This window comes from Thalassophryne amazonica, chromosome 13 (assembly GCF_902500255.1).
Source record: "Thalassophryne amazonica chromosome 13, fThaAma1.1, whole genome shotgun sequence".
Classification (NCBI taxonomy): Eukaryota; Metazoa; Chordata; class Actinopteri; order Batrachoidiformes; family Batrachoididae; genus Thalassophryne; species Thalassophryne amazonica.
In genome coordinates this window covers 67,162,668-67,189,104 of record NC_047115.1, presented here as the reverse complement: position 1 = coordinate 67,189,104, position 26,437 = coordinate 67,162,668, and the positions used below count along the sequence as shown (strand labels likewise).

General features: G+C 40.7%; 1 protein-coding gene and 1 long non-coding RNA gene across 2 annotated transcripts in view; one reads left to right on the top strand and one right to left on the bottom strand.

Annotated features, from left to right (window-relative positions):
• Window positions 1–26,437, top strand: part of LOC117523024 (sodium/potassium/calcium exchanger 3-like) — a 325,317-nt gene that overhangs the window by 91,699 nt on the left and 207,181 nt on the right. Inside the window, exon 3 of the mRNA XM_034184439.1 lies at window positions 15,494–15,625. Within this exon, the coding sequence (XP_034040330.1) occupies window positions 15,503–15,625 (123 nt within the window). The 5' untranslated portion in view covers window positions 15,494–15,502. The remainder of the gene's footprint in view (window positions 1–15,493; window positions 15,626–26,437) is intronic.
• Window positions 12,573–25,579, bottom strand: LOC117523028. The gene is made up of 3 exons (XR_004564387.1): window positions 25,566–25,579; window positions 13,362–13,365; window positions 12,573–12,729 (listed from the first exon to the last, which is right to left on the bottom strand). It is a non-coding gene; the product is annotated as an uncharacterized LOC117523028 (long non-coding RNA).

The following is a 26,437-nucleotide window of genomic DNA, read 5'->3' as shown; positions in this document are numbered from 1 at the left end:
TAGACAGTTCCCAAAAACTGAATGACTGTGCAAGAAGGAGATGAGTGAGGAAAGCCACCAAGACACCCAGAAGAAGTTATAGGCTTATGTGGCTGATTGGAGAAATTGTGCACAGTGCATGTTTTGCACTATGTATCACCAGTTATACAGCTTGATCTGCTGTGGCGACCCCTAACAGGAGCAGCTGAAAGATAAAGAAGAATCACCTGTTATACAGCTTCATAGTGAAGTGGTACAGAGGAGGATTTTCTTAAAATGAAGACCTGAAAGTTAAGCTACAATTGTCCAGAAGGTACATCTGAGGTGCAAGGCTAGATTTGATGCTTTGTTTAACCACAAGACCAGAGGTCTTCCACTCATTCCAGAAGCAGCCAAGGGGGTGCAGGTTTTCTTTGCAACCACCCACTCCACCAGGTGATTTCACTGATTAACGTCACTTTGAGCAGATGGAATCAGTTAATCAATGAAATCACCTGGTGGAGTGGGTGGTTGCAAAGAAAACCAGCACCCTCTCTGCCCTTTCTGGAATGACTTGAAGACCTCTGCACTAGACAATCACCTCCCAGTAACAAATGGAGTTTAGATGCAAAACACTGTAAATCCATTTTTCTCAAATGGGGGAAAATGCAATTGAAAATGTGAATTCAGACTAGAATGCAACAGAAACTGCACAGTTTTACATAAATAAAATGAAAATGGTGTGTGCAGTTTTTATACTTTGCACACTGATAGTGACCTAAGCAGCCAAGTGCATGTTGGTCTCTACTAAAAATTTGTGGTTTTGGATTTATGCTGTTTTGCATCTGAAATGTTCAAATCCAGAAAACACTTCCACGTGGTTCAAATTACCATTGTCACTCATTACAAAAGATTGCAACTACCGTATTTTCCGGACTATAAGTCGCACTTTTTTACATGTTTTGGCCTGGGGTGCGACCTGTACTCCGGTGCGACTTATAAATGAAAAATATACCGGTAGGATCTCAATTAATTTACTGTAACAAAACAATTTTACGTGACAGAGTCGATCTATGTTTTAAAATGGCCACTGGAAAAGGAAATGCAATGCATCATGGGCACTGTAGTATGACGGCCATCCTATAGTTCACGCTGGTCGCGATAACCAATCAGAGAACAGAACTTTGGATGCGTATTCCTCACCTCACCCACAGCGTGTAAAGCTGACGAACACGGTGCTTGCTGTTATTCCGGCATGGCGAACAGAACAGCTTCAACCCTTGGATATCAATGTGAGCAGAGTGTTTAAGTTGACGCTGAGAGCTGCGTGGGAGCACCGGGTGAGCGACGGTGGAGGATTAGCGTGTGCACTTGGAAGGAGCTGGCGTCGATGATTGTGAAAAGCGTTTGAAGCAGACGAACATGGTGTTTATTCCGGGACGGCTAACAAGACAGCTTCAACCCTTGGATATCAGTGTGAGCAGAGTTGACGCTGAGAGCTGCATGGGAGCACTGAGCGACGGCGGAGGATTAGCGTCTGCACTTGGAAGGAGCTGGATCGACACCGCTGGGTGGTGAGCTGCGCAGGTAGGTGCTGCATGGTTCGGCTCGCAATGTGGTCCACAAAATACAAACATATCCGTAGGTAAAATGCAGCTCACGAGAGGGCACTCGAGGCTTGTGTGACTGTTCCTGCGACTTCTGACTACCATAGAAAAATAAAAATTTTAACGTTACTGATAACATAACAAGACAACGGAGAAGGCCCGAAAAAATGCCACCAAAAAGAAAATCATACTCTGCAGATTACAAGTTGCGACTGGTGAAATATGCATCCGAAAACGGTAGCCGTCACAATATTATCATCTGAACTTTTCATGTTAACATACCTGTATGTCCATGGGACTTATAGTCCAGTGGACCTTATTTATGGTTTATTTTTCTTTATAATGGATAAAGTGGCTGGTGCGACTTATACTCCGGTGCGACTTATTTATGGTTTATTTTTCTTTATAATGGATAAAGTGGCTGGTGCGACTTATACTCCGGTGCGACTTATAGTCCGGAAAATACGGTAATAGAAAAATGATGTGGATTTTATATACATGTAGCTTCTTGGGGATGTTCTGGGGACACATGCAAGGTCCACCGGTATAGATTCTGGTTAGAGCAGTCATCACTTCAAGAGTACTGTGGGGAGCTTATCACAGGGGTTTGGCTGCATTTTTTATTTTTTTTCCTGGCTGCAGGTAGAACACTTCAGTCAATCATTCATTAATTTTCAAGCACTTATCTGGGTCCGGGTCATGGTGGCAGTAGAACAAGCAGCTCATCCCGCCGTTCCCTAACCTCAGCGAAGTCCTGTAACTCTTTGCAGGGAATCCCAAGGCATTCCCAAGCCAGCTGTGACATATAATCTCTCCAGCATTCCTCCTCCCAGTTGGACATGCCTAGAAGACATCACAAGGGAGATGAACATGAGGCATCCTCACCAGGTGCCAGAACCACCTTGACTGGCTCCTTTCGATGTGAAGAAGCAGCTGCGCTACTCCGAGTCCCTCCCAGATAGTCGAGCTTCTCACCCTCTCCAGGAGCGTAAGTCCAGATACCCGACGGAGGAATCTCATTCAGCTCCTTCTTCACTGCGACGGTCCGGTACATTGTCCGCAAACATTCAGACACCACCACAATCCATTTATCGATCTCACGCTCCAGCTTACCGCCATTTGTACAGAAGACCCAGAAGAACCCAGTTCGTAGATACTTAAACTCCTCCACTTGCGGCAATAACTCCCCTGACCCACAGGGGACAATACGCCAATATTCCAACAGAGGGCCATGGTCTCAGCTTTGGAGGTGCTGATTCTCATCCCAGTTGTTTCACACTTTGCTTCAAACCTACTCAGTGCATACTGGCGATCACTGCTTGATGAAGCCAACCGAACGATATCATCTGCCAAAAGCAGAGATGCAACTCTTAGGTCACGAAATTGGACACCCTCTGGCCCCTGACTGCGTCTTGAAATCCTGTCCATGAACATCATGAACATGATTGGTGACAAGGGGCAGCTCTGGCGGAGTCCAACACCCGCTGGAAACAGGTATGATGTAATGCAGAGAATGCGGACATGCCTCCTACTGTGGTCATATAGAGACTGAATCGCACATTGCCACAGATCTGGTACCCCATACTCCCACAGCACCTCCTACAGGATACCCTGAGGGGCAGACATATGTTTTTTCCACAAAACACATTTGGACTGGTTGGTCATATTTCCAAGACCCTTACAAGGGTAAAGTGCTTGACCACTGTTCCACGACCCAGGATGGAACCAGCATTGCTCCTCCTGAATCTGAGGTTTGACTAACTGTTTAAATCTCCTACCCTGGCATAGACTTTCCATGGGAGGCTGAGGAATATTATTCCTCTATAATTGGAACACACTCTCAGGTCCCCCTTTAAAAAAAAAAAAACACCTTGGTGACTTTTGCTAGGGTGATAGTACCAGAGCCCACCTTCCCTGCTTCCTCGATGGAGGGCATATGTAGATTTTAGGAGATCCACAGAGTGTTCCTTCCAGCACCGGACATATCCTTAGGCATTTTAGCAACTGTTCTCCCCTGCTGAACACAGCCTTGGCTAAGGACTGCCTCCAGTTCCTGAGGCACCTGAAATTTTAATCAGAACTGATTTGAAGCTAACTGAAAGTCATTTTACATGGCCTCACCAAACTCCTCCCATGCTTAGTTTTTGCCTTAGCAACCACTGAGGTTGCAGTCCTTCTGCCCTGCCAGTACCTGACTGCTGATGCTGGAGGCCTCTGTGCCAACCAGACATGAATGCTCCCCTTCTTCAACCTGATGGCTTCCCCTTAACGTTCTTGGGTTGGTGCCACGACAAGCACCGACAACGTTCTGGCCAAAGCTCAAAGCAACTGCTCAGCAGTGGAGGTCTTGAATATGGATCACTCTTCTTCCATGTCCCAGACCTCCCTTAGGATGTGGAAGAAGTTTCTTTGGAGGTGTGAGTTGAAGGCCATCTGGACCAAATGCTCCCAGAACATCTCACCACACAAGAGAGGTATAGACTCCCTAACAGGGGCCTGAATTACTTTCAGCACGCATTTTAAACAGAGTTGGGTCACACTTCATATGCGCGATCATGATGGAGTTACTATTTGAGCTTTCCTCATGTCAGACTCTAGATAAAATACAATTAGCAGTCATGCTCACTTGAAGCAAATACCGTATATATGAATAAACATCTTTCTCAAACAGCAAAGCAATATTATGCAACACTCTTTTTTTCTTGCTTGTAAATAGTGTAATTCTACTGTATAGTTATTCTGCTCAGAACTTGACTTCCCTGTATTTTGTGGTACTTATTTTTTAATCTTATTTTTGCATACTTTGCACAGTTGTTCTGTGACTGTCCCTTTGCTGCTGTAGCATCGTAAATTTTCTCATCGTGGGACTAATAAAGGATTGTCTTGTCGTTGCTTATATTATCGAGTGTCTAATGACACAAAGAATTGCACTGTAACAATGCAAAGGAAGAGACGTTTATGTCTGTGTGTGTGTGCGCGCGTACTGTTAACGGTGCAAACAAACAGATGTTCATTTCTACAGTAGAGTAACTGTGTAAACAGGAAGATAAATGCGCTGTGAGCCGATTTAAAACTTAACTTACCATTATTTTAAATAAATGTTTCTTTTTTGCAACATACAAAAATGACGTTTCTGGTTTCATTTTCCTTCTACGAACCATTTCAAAGCCTTGATTTTTTTTATTTTTTATTTTTGTATCCATAAGTTGCCAATATTTCCATCTTTTTCTTCCAGATATATATGAATCTAAAAGCCAAAGTGTACCAATCTGCATTTGTCCCAGTCAAATCACTGTCTCTGTATGAAGTCAGTCTGGGCTGAATGCTAGTTTAGGCAGACAAACTGACAAAACTGACGTTTTATATGAATCAGTGTAGGGTTTCACTGATGGGATGGTTGCCGAATAGTGACGCTACCTACAATTATTTTAAATCTGTACAGAGTGAGGTTTTGTGAGATCCTGTAATTTTTTTGCAAATTCAAACAAACTTAAAATTGAGAAAGTATTGAAGACAATGGAATGCACACAATTCATATTCCTCCATGGAACATTTCAATGATTAAAAAAGTACAAAACATATTTCCATTGTGGTACATGTCTTGTGCTGTCCATGTCCGTGGACCCCGGCCCTGAGTGTGTTGTCCATCACAGTGTTTTTGTGTAGACATTTTTTTTCTCAACAACTTTGCTGTTCAAGCTGTCCAAACCTCAGGGCACAGAGCATTCAGCATTCATCATGTCAGTCCAGGTTTCTTTTTTTTTCTCTGTCACTGTAGAAAACACGCTGCAAAAAGAGCCCGTTTAATTGCCTCCACCTCCAACACCATTTCTTCACTTTCTGCTGCTGTGAAATTCTTCTTTTTTTATTAACTTTTGGAGCCACCTCTTATTCATAACCAGTGTCTGTTACTTTTGCTCTGTTCCTGATCAACACAAACTAATGACCTTGTATGGGGAAATACAGGCGTAGCATTATGTATATAGCTGCTTGTGAGAACGCGCCTGTTGTGGGCTGGGGTGTTTGGCTGGCTTGGTTTTTGTTTCTGTTTCTCCCACCAGGTGGTATGCCTTCAGGACTGAGTGGGCTGAGCATTAGGACCTCACCCTGAACACCTGAGGCTTGTTTTCACATGCAGGTCATCAGGACTCACAGCTGTGGTGTATTTTGTCTTGATCAGAGATTGCTGCATTTAAACTTGAATGCACAGTGTGTGATTGCCAGAGACTCGACCTTGTGAGCAGACGTGTGAGATCGACGTCAGGAGAACAATCTCACCATCACGGACGCAGAGACACTCCAGGTTTGACGCCACAGTCTGTGAAGGAGATTGGGTGAGGTCTCACGCTCTTCAGCACACTTCCTGAGTAATTCGGTTTTGGTGACTTTTATGAAGTAATGACAGTGGATTTGGTGTCCCTCACACCTTGTGTTAGTGAGCTGTCACGTTATGCTAATAGTCTAATCAGCTTCTGCTGCAGTGGAGATTTGAAACTGAGTTGTTCCGTGCCTGCAGGGCAAGAAGCTGATGTATAGATTTAAGCCAGGAAGTGTTTGCTGATTGCGTGCACCTTTGAGTTGTGTCTCTCTGTGTGGAGTTGGACTCACCTCATGTTTTCTTTCTTCACAGACTTGGTTTGTCGCGGCCACCTGGGGGTGTCGGCGGGGTCCCTGGGTCCGAACTGCTGTGGCTCCGGACCTGTTGCGCTTTGAGAGCGCGCCATGTTTCCACCTCACCAGACCGCGACTTTTTGGTTGTTTAGCACTGCACATTGTTATGTTTATTAAATTCTGTTATCTTTTGAACCGTGCTCTGCTTATTTTATGCTGGGTCCTTTCAAACGCTGGGTCGGTGCTCCGACCGCGTCCAAAACATAACAGCGCCTGCCTGTTTGAGAATGATTCTGATGCACAGACATACACACAGCAGTGAGAACAAAATTGGCTTGCACTTATGTGTCATGAATATTGGCGGTGATTTTGCACATGCACTTATTTTATGTGGAGATTAAGAACATTTCTGTGAACATATTAGTTAATGAGGCCCATTGTGATTATCCACTTAAGTTAACATCATCCAAACCTCACTTGAGAAGGTTTTTCATTAGTATGACTTTTAAAACTGTTAAATAAACCAGCAGTGATGTTGTGGGATACATTTGTATTTTTTTAAAACCAGTTTTTATTTTAATGTTTTATTAGTGTTTATCAGGTTTGGTGGACAGAAATGTGTGAACACAAATGCTGGACTCGCAACACAGCTCTGGATTTTAAAATCGTTACTGAATGAATCCGTGGGGTCCGGTACACAGAAGCGCAGTCAAAAATCAGCAAACAAATCAGAATCATCAGGTGTTAGGCATGGTCGGATAAACAGGCAGGTGGTCAAAACGTTACGTGGAACCAGGACGAGAAAACACGGAATACAGAGCTGGAAACAAGGCACCAAGGCGCAACAAATCTGGCGGAGAACTAATGCAACCAGTGAAGCTTAAATATACCCAGGTGATGAGCTGCAGATTAGAAACAGGTGTGGAAAGCTATCCAGAACAGGGTGTGGCCCAGACAGTGTGCACACCACCAAGCACCAAGAGAGACAGAAAGAGAGAAAGAGAAAGACAAAGCCCAAGCAGGAAAAACCCAACAAGAGAAATCACATATAGAGAACCAAATCAAACTAAACTAAACCAGAACAAACATAATACAAAAAAGTCCAGATCATGACAGTTTTACAGGTTCTCCTGATCCCTTAAGTCATAAAAGCATCGAATTTGTTCATCAAAATATCAGCCCTTAACTGGTATTAAACTGGCTAAAATCAGTCTTTCAAAAGTCTTAAAATGCCAAGATATGGTCAGAATTTTATTCACATTTCTTCTGACATTGCAATTAAAATATAAAATAAGTAGCAATGGCTGTTTGTTTATAATTCAGTGAAAGCCTCTCGTATGCTTGTTGTGTCAATCCCTCTGTGTTGATGACTATTGTCTCTAGATCAGGGGTGGGCAACTTGTTCAGAAAGGGCCAAGAGGGTGCAGGTTTTCTTTTGCAGCCACTGACTCCGCCAGATGATTTCACTGATTAATATCACTTTGAGCAGATAGAATCAGTTAACCATTTGCAAACATGTTGCAAGAACCCCTAATGTTTGATATTTCTGTATTTTGATAAATATAGCTGACCACCGTGCTATTTATAGCAGCCCCCGTTTTCTCTTAGTCGGGGCCTGTTGCATGGTGGGAGTAGAGATGGGTTGGAGGGGCATGCTTGAGGATAGCATGACCCAGATGATTGAGCCGGAATGATGGGCCTTGCGGCGCTGAGCGTGCTGCTTGTACTAACGTTCCCGGAGGAACGCTGATGACATAAGATGCATTTCTCATGTTCCTTTGTTCTGTGATGGTTTTTAGTATTCAGGAATGTCTTGGATGGAGCAAACTGCTTTTGCTCAGCTATTTGCATTTACATGTTGCATGAGAGCGCATTTTAAAGCAAAATGTACAGTGTTACGTTTGTAATGTCATCCGTGAAACCAGTAGGCATGGGCATGTGCTAACCTGAGGCAGATATAATGCAGTACGCTGTATTATCCCGTTATACCTTACTGCACACATCTGTGCACACGCTATGTCTCTACTGATGCACAAATTCTTCTCTCTTCTTCCATCTCCTTCCTTCTCCTTTTCCCCTGCATATTCATTCTGTCCCCCCCCACCTCCACACACACAATTTATACTGTAAACACCCTAACATTACAAACACACATTACAGAAGTGCACAGTTGAGCATCCTTTTCCTTACTGTAAAAAAAATTAGTATTGGATGGTGTACGTGGTGAACCGGAATATTCAGTCATTGTGCTATGGCCTTGTTTTAACTGTGGCTGACTTTTGATTTTTTTGGGGGTGGGGGGGTGTTTACTGGGGGGACATTGACATAAGCAACTTTTTCCACTACAAAGCTCCAGCCACTACTCGGCTCTACTTGGTCTGGTTCCAAGCACGAGCTTTTCCACTGCAAATGGTACCTCTTCGACGTGGGCGGGGTCAGCAGAGCAAACTGCAGTGACGTCCGTTTTATACGCGACACAAACATAAACAATGGCGAACTCCGTGTGTTTACTGCTGTGTGAGTTTTTTAAGAGAAGTTGCTGGCGGCGAGAAAAACCCGCTTGAGACGTACAGAAGACTTTGGGAATTCATATGAGATGAAGACGAGAAGATACAGCTGCTAGAGATGAAAAGGCAAAGCATGATGGTAAAGCTAATCGTTATCTTCCTAATTAGCTCGTAATAATTAATAACTGCAGGCTGTCGCTATTAACTATTAAAATGTGGCTGTCAAAATAAAGCGTTAATTTAGATTAATTACAATACCTATCAGGCCTTTAGTCACACTGCTCCATTTGTTTTGACGTCAGTGACTTGGTCTGTAAATAAAGACGCGTTTCTGAGCAATAAACGTGTTAATGTCAATACTTTTTTTTACCAAAGTAACTTGCTTTGATAACTTATTGTTAAATCTCAAATGTGGGAGTTTGTGCATTTACTGACGTTCACGCACAAAATGTTGATTCGGTTTTAATGACCGTTAATTAACGCCGTCACTGAACTCGAACAGGCTTAAAACACATTAAAAACGTTTGTTTTTCATCCAGATTTTAATGTTCAATGGACAAATTTAAAATATGAAATCTAATAAGATAATTATTAAAGGAGTCATATTGTGCAGAAAGAATCACCTCCAAACTCCCACAATTCTTTTTTTATAGACATTCTTTATAATATATCCTTTTATTGTCATTGTACACATAAATACAATTAAATTTGCCTGCATTTAACCCATCCAAATTACACTTAGACAGTTCTCCCAATTTAAGACCAATTTACAGCTTGTTTAATACCTCCCTGATATGTAACAAAAATAACCCTGATCCTTTTTTACCTGATTATTAAATGTCCCAAACACACACAGATCTGAGTTTTTTTAATATACCTGCAATTAAATGATTCATTTATATTAACTAATCACAAACCTTGTAATCACATTATTTTTTAATAACCTGACAGCACTAATTAAAATATGTATGCTGTATGTGTGTGTTTCAGATGGTTTTCTCAGAGTCACCGCTGCAGAGGTTCATGCCACAGAATGGGACACCTTTCTCATCATCATGTTATACACCAGTTATGTTTCACTGTGAAGTTTGAATAAATTATTGTACTTTTTGCTAAAATGTCTCCACTTTTGTGTAACATCAGTTTGATTTGTAAAAGTTACCATGGTTTACTGATTTAAAGGCTAACAGTTTGAGAAGCTGTTTAAGCATATCCAGTAGTAAAATAAGGTTTTACATTTAATGGGGTCCAAATGTAAATGTAACAGACAGTAAACTGGTTGTTCAAAATTCCTTGATGTAATGGTGCCTTCACTGAAGTGAGTAAACCTTTTTGTTTATGTTAAATACCATTTGGTAAAATCTCAGTTTAGACATGATTATTCCAGCATCTGTGTAAAGATTCAGCCAGATGTAGTGTGCAGTGTCTTCTGGAGAGGCTAAAACCCAAATTAAAAATTCTTAGAAATGAACCAAAATGTTTTTTACTGTTGACTCAGAATGAAATGACAAATTATGATAGTCACATGAGTCAAATTGTTTACTGCAACAAAAAAGAGCAAATACACACATTAAAAAAGCAACACAAACTATACAAAGGTTTCATGTGTCTGTAGTCTGGGGTGGGGGCGCAGGTCACATGCGGTCATGCATCGCGTGCACAAGGTCACCCAGCATGCCAAGATATGCCTGATTAAATGCAGCTTCCACCACCGTTGCTTCCTCAAGGATCAGTCGGATGTGTCGATCACACTGAACCCAGTTCACCTTCAGCCTCAACATCACTCAAGATGGTCCGATTCTCCTGCTGGAACAGGCTCCCTTTATCTCTTGCCTGGACAATAATGAAGGTAGAAATGGGAAAGAAAGTTAAAAAAAAAAAAAAAACCTTCAATCTCTGTATGATCATTCCCCAGAGTTGCAGTTATCTTGGTCACTTTGCATAAAAATTATGTTCTTTCAAACTTATCCTCCAACAAATCAGATCATTTGGAGCATCATTTTGAAAAAACATGACTTTTATGCAAAGCGATCAAGATAACTGAAACTTTGGGAAGGTCCAGCAAAATTTGCTGGACCTTTGTGGGATTTCTGACAATATTTATGGGTTCTGTTTTTTTTTGTTTTTGTTTTTTTTTTGTTTTTTGGTGAAGGGGGGGGGGGTCACCCTGTATATATATCGTATTTGGGAAAGTTAAGGTGATGTGAGACACGTTATTCTTACCTGTGACGACACGTTGCTGTGTGGTGCTGGACGTTGATACAGATGTTGAAGCTGGTGTTCGAACCCTCCTCGCTTATGGAACTGGATTCTTCAACAAAAACACAAAATGACGACATGTCAAAAAAAAAAAAAAACATCACCGTAATGGCACTAAATGAGTCAAATGTTCATGTTTGTTGTCTTGCTGACTTGAGGTGTTTTTCTGTCAGAAGTTAATACTTTAAAGCGGAGCACGGAGTTAGCTAGCTCGCTACTTAGCAGTCAGCTAGCTCACTGTGTCCGCATACATGAGACAACGATGTTACTTTAACACAAGTTTAGACTCACAATCTTCGGTTGTTAAAGTGTGCTTCCCACCAGTAGGAAAAGGAACGTTAAACGGTGCTTTCAAGCAGACTACAGTCACAAAAACACTTACCATCCGTCGCTTCCAAGCCGAGTCGCGGTCATTCTGCCTCCCGTTGCTCGCCGGTGTTGTCCGTAAACAGCGTTCCTGCGGTCATACCGTTTCCAGCCTTTTTACGGTCCGACCTACTCCGGTCATTGTGGTCCTTTAATCACTTTTAAGCTTTTTCAGCTGTTCTCTGAGTTGCTGTAATGTCCGGTGAGCCGAGTGCGGCCTCATTTCAGATCGCTTCATCCACTCTGTATTTTCTCCTCCGCCACCAAACATAAACGTCCGCAGCTCATCCACAGACCACGGTGTGGTTTTGTGCGAGTAAAAAAAAAAAATAACTCGCCGTGAAACGAAAGAAAACGGCGGTCGCTGTAACGCCGCTGTGACTATTAAAAATGGCGGGTTTTGATTTTCCTCTCGGACGGCGCACTCATGACTCATCCAGTGACGACGTTCTCTGACCAATCAGTGGCCGGCAGCCTGTTGACATCACATTTTAGTATCGGCTCGGCTCGCTTGGAACCGCTCCCGAGCAGGTACTAAAAAAACCTACCCGGTACTAAAAACTACCCTAATGGAAAAGCGAAAAAAACGAGTAGAGTCGTGCCGAGTAGTGCTACTTTTGTGAAGTGGAAAAGCGCCTATACTTTGCAAATCCTTTGCAATAATCCTTTGCATTTCCATGGACCTCAAATTGTTGCACATACCGTAACATCAACAGGAGATTTTCAATAGACACCACAATTGTGGGCGTGCTGCTGTTGCTTCAGTGCACGTTGCATGGCACAAGCCTGCTGCAATACATCACTGCATGCTATACCAGCGCATTTTTGTCATCAGACTGTGCACTAGATCACATTTGTGGGCGCTTGATCTTCATATGCTGATTTGTCGTAGACCGTGAGCTCCTGGGAAGCATGTCATTGAAACTTAGAACAAGGTTGAACTCTTATCTGAACCATTGTTTTTATTTATGTATTTACATTGAGACATACTTTGTTTTGTTAAACAGCTTTTTGACCCCATGGCATTTTACTTTGAATTCAGACCACTGAGTTTGCCACTGGCAAGGCAGCAAATGATGCTCAAAAATCTCTGTACTTTTCTGCATTCATGCTGTCATCACGGAAGTGTAAGTTACCTTTGCAAAGGGCACTGACACATCCCCATACTATGACAGACCTGAAGCGTTTGCACTTGATAAGTCTGGATGGTCCTTTTTGTCTTTGGTTTGAAGTGTACAATGTCCATTTCTTCCAAAACAGATCTAGAATAGTGAATCTTCTGACCGCAGTACACGTTTCCACTGTTTGATGGTCCAACCCAAATGTCTCATAGCCCAGAGATGTTGATGCTGCTTCTGGACAAGATTAACATAAGGCTTCTTTTTGCACAGTAAAGTTTTAAGTGGCTTTTGTGAATGTAACTTAAAAATTCCAAAGTAATCCCCTGCCCAGGTGGTTATATTGGCTATTGGCCAATGCCTGTTCTTAACGCAGTGCTGTTTGAGGGATCGGAGATCACAGGTGTTTACCTTAGACCTTGTGATCTTGCCTTTTATGCACTAAAATTTATCCAGGTACCTTGAGTTGTTTGACAAACATTGCTTTTAAAAATTTCTATAAATTTCTTATGCATTTGTTGACAAACTGGAGATCTTCTTCCTATCTTGAGTGAGTCCTTGAGTGAGTCCATATTTTTTTCCCTCTGCTTGGTCTAAAAAAGTAACCGTTACTGACTGCCACAATTTTTTTTCCTGATTTCTTATAGTGTTTCTTAAAGCCAGAAAGTTGCCATTTGAATGACTTTAGTTTTGTGTCATGTCTGTGATCTGCTTTTTTTCTACAAAATTAAACAACTGAATGAACATCCTCCGAGGCCGGTGATTCCATAATTTTTGCCAGTGGTTGTAAATTTGAAATTGGTCACTGGATCCTTGATCTCTTGGACATAAATAAAAATACAGAAAACCTGTAGTTTTTCTCAAAAGCATTTCCTTTCAGACATTAATGGCACAAATCTAACTCCATACCTCTGAGCTGAGCTCTTAGAGCCAACTGCTCTGCATGTCAACATCAGTGTAATTCATAAAGATCGCAGGATGTCTCAGTTTGGGATGAAAAAAAAATTTTAGTCTGTTGTCTGTGTTACAACGTTTGGAAAGAGGTGGCGTTTGATTTAAATTGTGATTTGCTTTGAAATGATTAATTCCGACCGGACTTTGTCTTGGCAGAGAGCGGCGCAGTGTTTGGAGCTGTGCAAACGGAACAGAGGACGATTCTCATTTCTTATCTGCAGCAAGGCAAGAGTCCCAGTTAGTAACTTTAAGCCGCACAAAAGTAGCTCATGATTAACATTTTTAAATGGCTTTGATAGGTTAAGAAGCGGACTTGTTGCATCTGAAATGCAGCGAAGCAATGAACCAGTGAAGCCATGGGTCAGAGCACTGCTTCCTTGTTTCAAGTTTCAAAGTGGGGCCATTACAGAGGCGGTTGATTACAGACACGCTGCAAGGGTCAGTAATCAACATAAAGAAATTATAATTTTCTCGATAAAACAGCCTCAAAAACAATGGCCGCTCTGAAGGACCGATAAGGGAATCATTAAGCAAAAAGGCTACTGATGTCAGTGGATTGAATCATTTCTTAATGATTCTCAAAAAGAACCAGTACATGATACCCATCCCTTGTGCTCCCTCCTGAAGAACTCTGGCACTCCCCCGTGGGAGGGGGTGCCTCACAGTTTGAAAACCACTGATCTGTCAGCCCAGTCTCACGTTTTTCTTTCGTCCTCCCGTCACAAAATGAGTCAGATTTTCGTGACTGGGTTTTTTTTTAAGTCACTATAACTAACCCTCCTCCTACCCCCAACCCTAACCTTAACCATAACCTCATCCTTGCCTTTCGCCCCACCCTAACCATAACCACCCCGACCCCCTCGCTTCACTTTTAATTTTCGTGCAGCCATCACGAAATGAATTAGAATGAATTTGTGCTGCCGTGACGAAAATGAGGCACTTTTTGTCACAAAATCACGAACCAGTAGATTAATGTATATTTCGTACTGCCGAATCACGACTTGCCGTGAGACTGGGTTGGATCTGTAGCATAAAGGACCTTTAATTTGTCATGAATATAGTGAATGGCCTTGCCCCTCAGTCCCTCTTCATGGTTGTAGTTCCTCATGGTAGTCTCTCCTGTTCACCTTTTGGCAAGATACCCATCACCCTCACAGTGAGTTTTCATTTGTTTGTTTGTTTGGTGTAACACTGCAGAAACCACAGTGAAGCAAATGTACTGATCCACTTCTGGCTAAATTCTGCATTTTGTTTTGGGAACAATTAGGCTTATATATTGAACAGTATAGGGGAGGCGATGGTCTAGTGGTTAAAGCGTTGGGCTTGAGACCAGAGGATCCTCGGTTCAAATCCCAGCCTGACTGGAAAACCACTAAGGGCCCTTGGGCAAGGTCCTTAATCCCCTAGTTGCTCCCGGTGTGTAGTGAGCGCCTTGCATGGCAGCAGCCTGACATCGGAGTGAATGTGAGGCATTATTGTAAAGTGCTTTGAGAGTCTGATGCAGAAGGAAAAGCGCTATATAAATGCAGTCCATTTACCATTTACCTTACATGTGTGGTTCTGTGCCTCTGCATTTTTCCGTTGAATGAGGTGGTGGTTTACACACACAGAAACCAATGACACCAGACACACATAAAGAGACACACATGTATGGCTGTTTATACTTACTATACTATACTTACTATTATTATTATTGTTATCATTATTATTATTATTATTGTCTTACTTCATTACGAGAACTAAATTGTCACCATACCAACTTTTTTGGAATCTGTTTCAGATTTGACCTACAGGAATGGATGTATATTAACAGTTGACCGCGCAAAACATGAAATATCTTCTCAGTATCTTGTCATTTGTTTCATACAGTGTGCAATGAAATAAAAGCCAAAAGTGTTTGTTTGTTTGTTTCTTTCTTTCTTTCTTTCTTTATTTTGGGCATTTTTCTGTTCTGCGGTTGAGGTTGTCGGTTCAGGATAAAAAAAAATGTATTCAGTGTTTCTTTCTTAAATGCTACATAATTCACTGAATAGTTAGGGATTGAGGTGCCACTAAATGTTTGTCTGAAGGTTGACTCCGTATGAACACTGTAACCGTTCCATTGTCTCTTCGACAGGATATCATGTTTCCAGCTCCATGGTTAAAGAGGAGGCAAGGTGGGAGAGTCGACATCTTCTACAAGACGGCTATGAAAATGAGTCCAAGCTCTACTCTGATCCTGACGCTAAAAACTGCACTGAACCAGGTAAGAGGCTGAAATCCTGACTGTGCACCAGAATACATGACAGGAGCAAATGCATAATTCACATCACAATCTCAGCATCTCCAGACCAGTGTCAGGACTTTCTGAAAAGCTTTGAGTGACTGTTTTCATGTGCAAGCAAATGATTATATAAGAGTTGCAAAGACATATTCAAACATATTCTTCCAGCATGATGACTCACCTTCTTTTCATTGTTCAGTTACAGCTGAGATGCCATTTTTCCTTTTTATTTCAACTTTGTGTCAGGTTTTTTTCATCTTTAAAAGAAAAATCACAGCAGCAAAAATTTGTGTCATTGTAGGAAATAATGTCATGAGACTGAATTTGTTGATTTTCAGTTCCTGCTGGGAGACTGCTGGCTTTGTCCTCAAGTATTATAGTTGAGTATTTGTTATAGTCAGTGTGATGCAAAAATGAAATCAATCAGTTAAATAATTCAATAAAACAATGAAATAAATATAATACACTGCAAAAATTCTGAATTTTTTAATCTCAATTCAGAAAGATTTATCTAAATATTTTTGACTAATTCCTTATATTTTGTTATCTTTTTGTTAATATAGCAGCACCAACAACAACAATAATATAATAATAAGTATCATAATTATTATTTTTATGATTCTTATATTAAGTTTGATATTGATATGCAGTAGACTGGTGGCCTGGCCATGGTGTACCACGTCTTGCCCAATGACTCTTTGGATTGACTCCACCTTCACTATTACCCTTAACCGGAATGGGTTCAGATAATGGATGGATGAGTTGATATTTGTTCAGCATTTTATGAATCTGGAAACATCTGTTACTTTCTGCAATATACTACTTCTTTTGAAAAAGTAAAACAAACAAACAAACAAAAAACAACAACTTGTTTTTAGTTCACATTTGGAAACGCGAGTGGCACGGTGGCTTAGTGGCTAGCACTGTTGCCTCACAGCAAGAAGGGTGTGGGGTCGATTCCCAACTGGTCCTTTCTGTGTGGAGTTTGAATGTTCTTCATGTTGGTTCCCTCCGGGTCCTCTGTATTCCTTCCACTTCCAAAGACATGCAGGTTAGGTGAATTGGGAACTTCAAATTTCTCATAGGTATGTGGGAATGTGGTTTATATATATATATATATATGTGTGTGTGGGCCTGCACTATACTGACATCCTATCCAGGTTGTACCCCGCCGCACCTTGACTGGACTCGGTGGGTACAGAAAATGAATGAATGAGTTTGGAAATGCAGAATTTTGTTTTCTAATTACACAACAATTTTTTTAAAAAATACACCAAAAATCAACTTTCAAAAAGGCCCCAGCATGTCACGGACATTTGCTTAGGGCCCCTTCACACATAGTAAGAATAAGTACAAATCAGGGCGAATCACAGCGGAACAGCTCGTATGAATGAACTGCAAAAACATGCCTGCCGATGGGTAGACGTGAACGAACCCGATGTGACGGTGCAAGGGGTTGGTAAGGTTTAGACCTACTGTGTGAAGCGCCTTGAGGCACCTTTGTTGTGATTTGGTGCTATATAAATGAAAATAAATTGAAATTGAGCAGCTGGAGCATGTATAACCACATCATGCAGCTGCTGTGAAAAAAAAAATTACAGGCCACCCACAGGATTTGAACGTGCAATGTACAAAAGCTCTGATTGCCAGCCAGAAATTTCACCACTGTGCTACCATTGCTGTCCTATAAAAGGTGCCTGAAATCACCAAGGACATTAATGTATTGTTTTTTAAAAAAAGAAAAAAAAGTGCCATGATAACTGACCAAACAGTGTTTGTTACGGTGTATTTCTGCTGATACGTAACTGAAAGTGCCGTATTTGTCGCACTGTTAGTTTGTCATATAGTCCTGCAGCATGCCGCTCATAGGACACGCATGTGCTGTCAGACAGACATGACATTCAGATCGCCTGCTGCGTGTCCACATGAACTGACGGTCCGTTTCATCTGGGGCAGAAAGTCAAAGTGATATATATTTTTATGTATTTCCATGTGAGGACAGCAAGCACACATAGGCGCATGTCTGTCAAAACACGGTACGTGTTCTGCAGCTGTGACGTACAGGACCAGAGATGTCCACAGCTGCTGCTGTTGGCAGCCAGCCACGCCCCCTGTCCATTCAGCGCACAGACCAAGGTGTCACTCTGTGATCAGATGAGAGGTGCAGAGGTGCCTCACCTGTGGGGGGAAGCGCAAACCACATGCACGCTATGTGTTGGGGGGCATGGGGAGAGCTCGCAAAACACATGCACACGTGTTGTGGGGGAAGCTGATACTCTGCAACGCCACATTTGTACTTGGCAACTTCACAGTCATGGCAGCACTTAGACAAATTTCACATCCAGCAAAAGTAATTGTCTGCTGACTGTTTTCGTGCTAACAGCACGAATGGCCACACTTTTTCTGAGTGCAGAGCGAGCAGTGTTAGATGTTTGTGTGTATCACCTGGAATTTGGCCGACACCTGCTGCGAGCAGGATCGAATGGGCTCTCACAGGGCTCACTCTGTCTTTCAGCTACTGGTGTGCGCAAATATTTGTAGCAGCAGGTGTACAAGGCGTTGGAGGCAGCTACAATTTTACACGTACTGCATACGATTCCTGCTTCATGTACAATTCGATCACATTCGTACTATGTGTGAAGGGGCCCTTAATTTTGTATTCACAGCAATAACCAATTTGTCTTTTATTTTTGAAATTGCTTAGTTTTTTCTTTTTGTTCACCATCTGTGATATAAAGTGTGTTCAGCTGATCTTAACTTGCAATATCTATATTAAATACACATTATAGCCCGTCTTTTAAGTTAATACAGGATAGCTGTTTAGTTTCACAACATATGTCATGCAGCAACAGCTTTTGTCCCATGCTTGTATTTTATCACATGCCACATTTTTCAACAATTTGAGCTTTGTCTGGTTTTATTGGCCTGACACAACATCTGTGTCACTGAGGTCATTGGGAGTGGGAGTGATTAACTGAACGGAGCGGTCTTGTGCCAAATGTCCACCATCTGTGCAACTAGCACAGAACATCGCCACTGTGGTCGTGTGGCTGCTCTGCAGACATTTTATCTAATTGTTCTCTGCCCACTGGCTCCAAGAGTCTTTGGTCTGACCTGACTCAGTGCATTGCACTGTGGCTGGTTGATGGCTGTAGCAGCAGTTCCAGCACGTGAAACACATGTGAAGCTGTATGTTTCTCCGCACAGAGATGCTTTTGTGTTGATCATTATTATATTAGAAGTGTTGGTCTTGTTGGCCACCCGACCGAGGATTTGGAGATGAAAGTAACTGACAATCGAGCTTATTTTAAGTGACAGGAAGGAAGAATTGTCTGTTTTGGCTGCATTCATACAAATTCCTTTTCACAGTGTTAAGTGGATTTGTGGCCGTGTTATTTGACTTGTGAACCATCACAAAGTGATGCATTCTCAGATTTCATACATTTCTGTGCCGGGACATTCTCTTTCACACAACCACTAAGCATGCAGCAGGTGGCAGGGAGGTCTCTATATTACATAAGCTACACTTTGTTGCTTTTTTATTATTTGGTGAATAACAGTTTGCCAGATGAGTCTTTCTTCATTACATGTCTATTTAATCTGGAGATATCCAATATGATAGCATTGATTGTTTTTGAGTTATCATGTTGAGGAGGTGTAGAAGATGGACTGTTTTTATTCACGGTATTTTACATGCTGCATGAGAGTCTTGCCAGGGGAATTTTGGGGCTTGGTCTGCTTGTTTATGCAACCTCTGTGTCTGCTGTGGACACTGTATCAGCTCTGGCTCTGTGACGAGACCAACCATGGCAAATTCATAGTAACTTCATATCTGAAGGGTGTTCAATGCTACTGATCATACTGTCCGGTTTCAGCGTCTTAAGGATGCTTGAGAGAAATGGTGCATATCCGAGGGGAATGACTTTTTGGAAATGGACCAATGGTCTTGTCACTTGTGATGTTCTCATGGGAAGTGCAGCTGAAGTCTGCCTGTGCTGATAATAATGACAGAGGAGCTGAGCGCTCCACACAACTCTCTGAAGACAGTTGTAGATTAATAACAGGCTGTACACCCACACGTCTGCACAGAGCTCTTTCAGGATTAGATCTGGGCTTTAAATTCAGCTTTAAATGTGAGATAATAAAATAATTGGATTTAGATCATTGATTTTTTTTTTCTTTGTGATTCATCTGTTTGCTAGGAAGTGGCGTTGACTTCCTCTGTTTTGTTTTATTGTAATATAATGTTTCAGAAATTTGCTTTGAGCTTCCATTTTAATATGATAATTTCTTCCAATAATTTGATTAATAGTGTACAAAAAAAACCAAACAGAAAATGTCCATCTGCATAATTAGAACACAATGTCTACAAATTATTTATTGGAAGATGTTCAGGTGTTTTATCACAGCCAGTCAAAAATCAAGCTCCGTTATAGCCAGCCATCCCAATGGTAAGTGGTTTTATTGCAGCTGCACTTTGGTTTGAGGCTGTGACCTTGGTCAGTGGTTAGAGTGCTGCCCTTCTGTGCAGAAAGTTACATGATCCATTCCTGACTGAGACTCAGACTTGGCACGTTCTTGTTCTTGAAGCTAAGTAAGTGTGCCTTTCAGAAATGTTATTACGTGATTCAAAGATAGTTCACAGATTTTAGAAGTTAGAACCACATTGATTAATTTAGTCAGATTAAACACAGCTCAACACATATTACCCAATTTACAACCATCTAAAACCAGTCCAAAATCAGCTTTTCCCCTTTAATGACATTGTATTATTGTATTATACCAACATTAGGACTGTAACTAACAATTATTTTCATAATTGAATAATCTATTGATTATGTTCCCTATTATTCAGTTAACTGTTCAGTCCATCAAAAGTACTAAAAAATAAGGGGGGGGGGGGTTAATCAGTGTTTTTCAGAGACCAAGTTGATGCCATCAAATATGTTCTTCTGTCCACAACCCAGAAACTGTCAGTTTGCTCTCAGATTTGAGTGAAGAATCTGGTCAAATAAACCAGAAAGTAATCATATTTAAGTGGCTGAAATAAGAGAATTTGAATATTAAAACATGACCAAAAACAATTAATCAATTGTCAGAACAGCTGTCACTTAATTTCATACTTGATTATTAATTACAACGATTACAATGATGTTTTGGGGTGATGTGCAGTGCCATTTGTCCTCTTGGAGTCACAGTCAGTCAGAGCTGCGTGTCATCAGAGCGAGCTGCAAAAAGTTTGTACCTGAGTTTTCAGAGGTGGTGTTTGTAGTTGCCATCTGCCACGCCGGTGTTTGCCAACCCGGACAGTGGGAATACCACCTCAACCGGCAACTTAACCCCGCGACTGGACAGCAACAACGTCCGAGGCCCAACGTGGTGAATTCACTGAGGCCGCGCGCTGCGTCATTAAAGCCGCGCGTCACGAGTGCCGCTTCCCCGAGGCCTCGTGCAGCCACCGCGGATCCATCAGCGCGGAAACACCGAGGCCGCGCGGCACCAGCGCAGTGCAGATCCATCCCGGTGACAAACAACGCAGGCTGTTAACATCGGCGATCGACAAGCTGCTCATAAGCCGACCATGGGGCCTAAGAAGGTTCTGACAGCGGAGGAAGGTGACGATATTAAAAAATCTCTGGACTTTTTATCAGAGGAGATTTCTGTTGTGAAGCAGCAACAGAAATCAATCATGGATCTGGTGGAGGAGGTGAAGGCATTACGGCTCCAGAATGCCGAGAAAGACCGGCATCTGGTGCAGCTGGAAAATAGAGTGGCTGAATTGGAGCAGTACACCAGAATAACGACGTCATCATCACAGGTCTTCACATCAAACCACGGTCCTACGCACGGGCGGTAACAGATGAGAGCGGAGGGGAGCCCAGTGAACAGGAGGTCAGCTCTGTGGAAAAACAGGTTGCTGATTTCCTCCTATCTAAGGTATAGAAATGGATTTAAATAACATTGAAGCGTGCCACCCTCTGCCCCGGAGAAATGACGGTGATAAACGAACCGTCATCATGAGATTCATCAACAGAAAACACAAAACAGCACTGTTAAACAAGGAAGAAAACTGAAAGGGACAAACGTATTCATCAATGAACATCTCACCAAACGGAATGCCGACATCGCCAGGAAAGCACGCTTCTTGAAGAAACAGGGAAAAATCCAGCACACATGGACTTCAACTGTAAAATATTCATCAAACTGAACGGATCACCAGAACAAGCAAAAGTCATGGCAATAAGGAACATCGAGGAGCTGGACAAATATGAACAATAGTGTTTCTTAAAGTGAGGATCTGGACAAATATGACCAATAAGGTATGAGGACACAAACACATCACAACACCATGACACAGACCAGAGGAACCTATTCATCTACTACCTATTCATCTACATCTGGAGACAAGAGGATATAACTCAAAGGATTGCTGATCATGGAAAAGTAGAACTGAGAACATTTAAATACACAGACCACAATGTACTGGACTTGGAGCACGATATAGACCCGGACAATAATTTCTTCTCAAATATCAATGACAGTTGTTGCTATTATACAGATGAACAGTTTAATCGGATCATTAAAACGGATAACAAATTATCAATAATCCATTTCAACAGCAGAAGTCTATATGCAAACTTTAACAACATTAAAGAATATTTAAGTCAGTTTAAAAAAATATTTAACATAATTGCTATATCAGAAACATGGATCAATGAAGATAAAGGAATGGATTTTGAACTGGATGGATATGAATTTAATTGTGTAAACAGAAAAAATAAGAGTGGAGGAGGAGTGGCTGTGTATGTGGATAAGAACATGGATTATAAAATAGTAGACAATATGACAACTGTGATTGATAACTTATTAGAATGTATAACTATGAAATATGTGAAGAAAAAAGCAAAAATGTATTAGTCAGCTGATATATAGAGCACCAGGATCTAGTATTGAAACATTCACTGACTGTATGGGAAAAATGTTCTCAAAAACTAATCAAAAAACTGTGTTCATTTGTGGTGACTTAAATATTGATCTGCTCAATCCAAATAAGCATAAAATAACAGATGAATTTATCAGTATAATGTACAGTATGAGTTTATATCCAAAAATCACCAGGCCAAGCAGAATTACATCCCATAGTGCCACCTTAATTGATAATATATTCAGCAATGATATTGAGAATAACACTGTGAGTGGATTATTAATCAATGACATTAGTGATCATCTACCAGTTTTCATCGTTTATAATAGAAACCATCGGCGGAATCAGCCAGAGGAGAAAATAAAATACAGGCGAGTGCGGACAGAGGAAAACATGAACACACTAAAGAAGGATTTACAGGAGCAAAACTGGGAAAAGGTATACAGTGAAAGTGATGTTGATAGTGCATATGAAACTTTTTTACAAATATTTACATCATTATATGATAAAAATTGTCCAATTAAACAAGACTACAGAAAACAAAAAATCCAAGCTCGACCATGGATGACGAAAGGGTTACGAAATGCATGTAATAAGAAAAACACACTGTATAGAGAATTCATAAAACTAAAAACTAAAGAGGCAGAAAATAGATATAAGAAATACAAAAATAGATTAACTAATATTATACGGGTATGTAGGAAGGAATATTATAGTAACATATTATATAATAACAAAAACAATATTAAAGGAATATGGGATATATTAAATAGCATTATCAAAAATGGTAATAAAAAACAGAGTTACCCTCAGTATTTCATTGATAATAATGTCAAGAAGGAAAATAAGGATGAGGTAGTCAACGGTTTTAATAATTTTTTTGTAAATATTGGACCAAGCTTGGCAGAAAAAATTCCCGATTCCCAACCTGAGGATTGGGATAATAATCTCATAGAAAGAAATCCCTGTTCAATGTTCCTCACAGCAGTGGATGGAAATGAAATTATAGACATTGTGAATAATTGTAAATATAAAACATCTACCGATTTAAATGAAATTGATATGGTGGTGGTAAAACAGGTCATTGAATGGATTGTAGAACCATTAACATACATCTGTAACTTATCATTTCAAACCGGTAAATTTCCCAATCAAATGAAAATAGCTAAGGTTGTGCCGCTGTATAAGACTGGGGATAGACACCACTTCACAAATTATAGACCTGTTTCTTTGCTTCCACAATTTTCCAAATTATTAGAAAAGTTATTCAATAATAGATTAGACAAATTCATAAATAAACATAAATTACTTACTGATAGTCAATATGGATTCAGAGCACATAGTTCAACATCACTTGCATTAATAGAATCAGTTGAGGAGATTACAAACGCCATAGACCACAAATTACATTCAGTTGGAATATTTATAGACCTTAAAAAGGCTTTTGATACAATTAATCATGACATTAATCAATAAACTTGAACAGTATGGGATTAGGGGGTTGGTGTTGCATTGGGTGAGAAGCTACTTAAGTAACAGAAAACAGTTTGTGAAGTTGGGGGAATATACATCATCATGCTTGGACAATGCTTGTGGCGTCCCACAGGGGTCAGTATTGGGTCCAAAACTGTTTCTAATTTATATAAATGATATTGTCAATGTTTCCAAAATATTAAAATTAGTATTATTTGCAGATGACACAAGCATTTTTTGTTCAGGGGGGGATTTGCAGGAGTTACTGAGGAGGATCAGTATAGAAATGGGAAATTGAAAATATGGTTTGACAGAAATAAATTATCATTAAACTTAAGTAAAACAAAATACATGTTATTTGGCTATTGTAATACAGACATACAGGTTCAGTTACAAGTCGAGGGGGTAGATATTGAAAGGGTACATGAAAATAAGTTTCTGGGGGTGATAATAGATGATAAGATAAACTGGAAGACTCATATAAAACATATACAAAGTAAACTGTCAAGAAGCATTTCAGTTCTAAACAAAGCGAAACATATTCTGGACCACAACTCACTCCGCATTCTTTACTGCTCACTGGTTTTACCATATTTACAGTACTGTGCAGAGGTATGGGGTAATACTTATAAAGGTACAACACAATCACTATCAGTAATGCAGAAAATAGCTATAAGAATTATTCATAATACTGGCTGTAGAGATCATACAAATCCACTATTTTTACAATCCAAATTCTTAAAATTCACAGACTTGGTTCATTTTCAAACAGTACAAATTGTGTATAAAGCAATAAACAATTTACTTCCAGCAAATATTAAAAATATGTTTTTTAACAGATCAGGGGATTACAGTCTGAGGGGGAAATTTAATTTAAAGCATCAGTGGGCACGAACAACATTAAAAGGTTTCTGTATTTCTGTCTGTGGGGTGAGGATGTGGAACAGATTGGGAGTGGGGCTCAAGCAATGTCCAAGCATGAACCAGTTCAAACAGCGGTACAAAAATATGTTTTTTTCTGGGTATAGGGAGGAGGAAGGGTAATGAGGGTTAGGGTGTTTTTGTTTTTTGCTTCGGCTTGTAAATATATAGTATTTTGTATGTAAGTAGGTATGTGTAGGTGTATATTTATGTTTGTGTATATATATGTGTATATATGTATATGTGTATGTATGTTGATGTGTATATGTATGTGTATGTGTATATATATGTATATATATATATATTGATATCGGTTTAGGTGTGTAGGAACTTATGTGTATATGTGGCAAAGGGTATTACTGGTTGTGGGGAAGAAGGGGTAGGGATAAATAAGCTGATGCTTCACCCTACCCCTTTTCGGACATGTTGGGTACACAGTAGGAACTTTTTTGTTGTTGTCTTTACTGATCTATCTTGTAATTGTTGTTGTATCAAATGTTCGAAATAAACAGTTTTCATTCATTCATTCATTCATTCATTCATTCATTCAATTGGATAATTGATCATTATTCTACTATTAACATTATTCTACTATTAACAGACATATTGTTGTGGTTACAGGTCCAAAGGACCGAACCATTTCAGGCAATGGACACAAACGCTGGGAGCAAGGAAGAGAACTTGGTTGTGAACGAAAAGAGATTTAGTTACAATAAATAAATAAACAATATTACTGCACTGGGGATGCCTGCCCACAGCGTATGAGAGCGCGGCGCACTCCGAGCGCCGAGCGACAGGCTGAAATCCTGCTGAAACAACCAGATCATTTCCAACGTGAAGCTTTGTTGATCCGGGATGTCGTCTGACTTCCACAAAAAAGGCAGAAGGCATGGACATAAGCACTTTTTCGGCACATTCCACTGAACAGGAGTTTTTTTCATGGAAAGAGGAGCGGAGGAATGCACCACCGTGCCACTCATGGCGCGGCACAAAACCACCTCCGTGTTGGTCTCACAGGACGGCTTTCAGATGGCTTTCAATTTCAATTTATTTTCATTTATATAGCGCCAAATCACAACAGAGTTGCCTCAAGGTGCTTCACACAAGTAAGGCCTAACCTTACCAACCCCCAGAGCAAGAACACAGACAACAGTGGTAAGAAAAGACTCCCTCTGATGATTTGAGGAAGAAACCTCAATCAGACCAGACTCAAAGGGGTGACCCTCTGCTTGGGCCATGATACAGACATAAATTACAGAACAAGTCACAAAACGAATATACAGGAAATGCCATTTTTGCACAGGAGGGTCTCCAGCACAAATACCACACCCATCTCTGGATGGAGCTGCACCTTAAACAGAGAGAAAAGAAAACAGAATCAGGCATCAGAAAGGCAAGAAATACAGTATAATTTGTCAGCATTAAACAACAAGAAAAACAGAAAATACTAAGGTGATTGCCGGCCACTAGCCCTA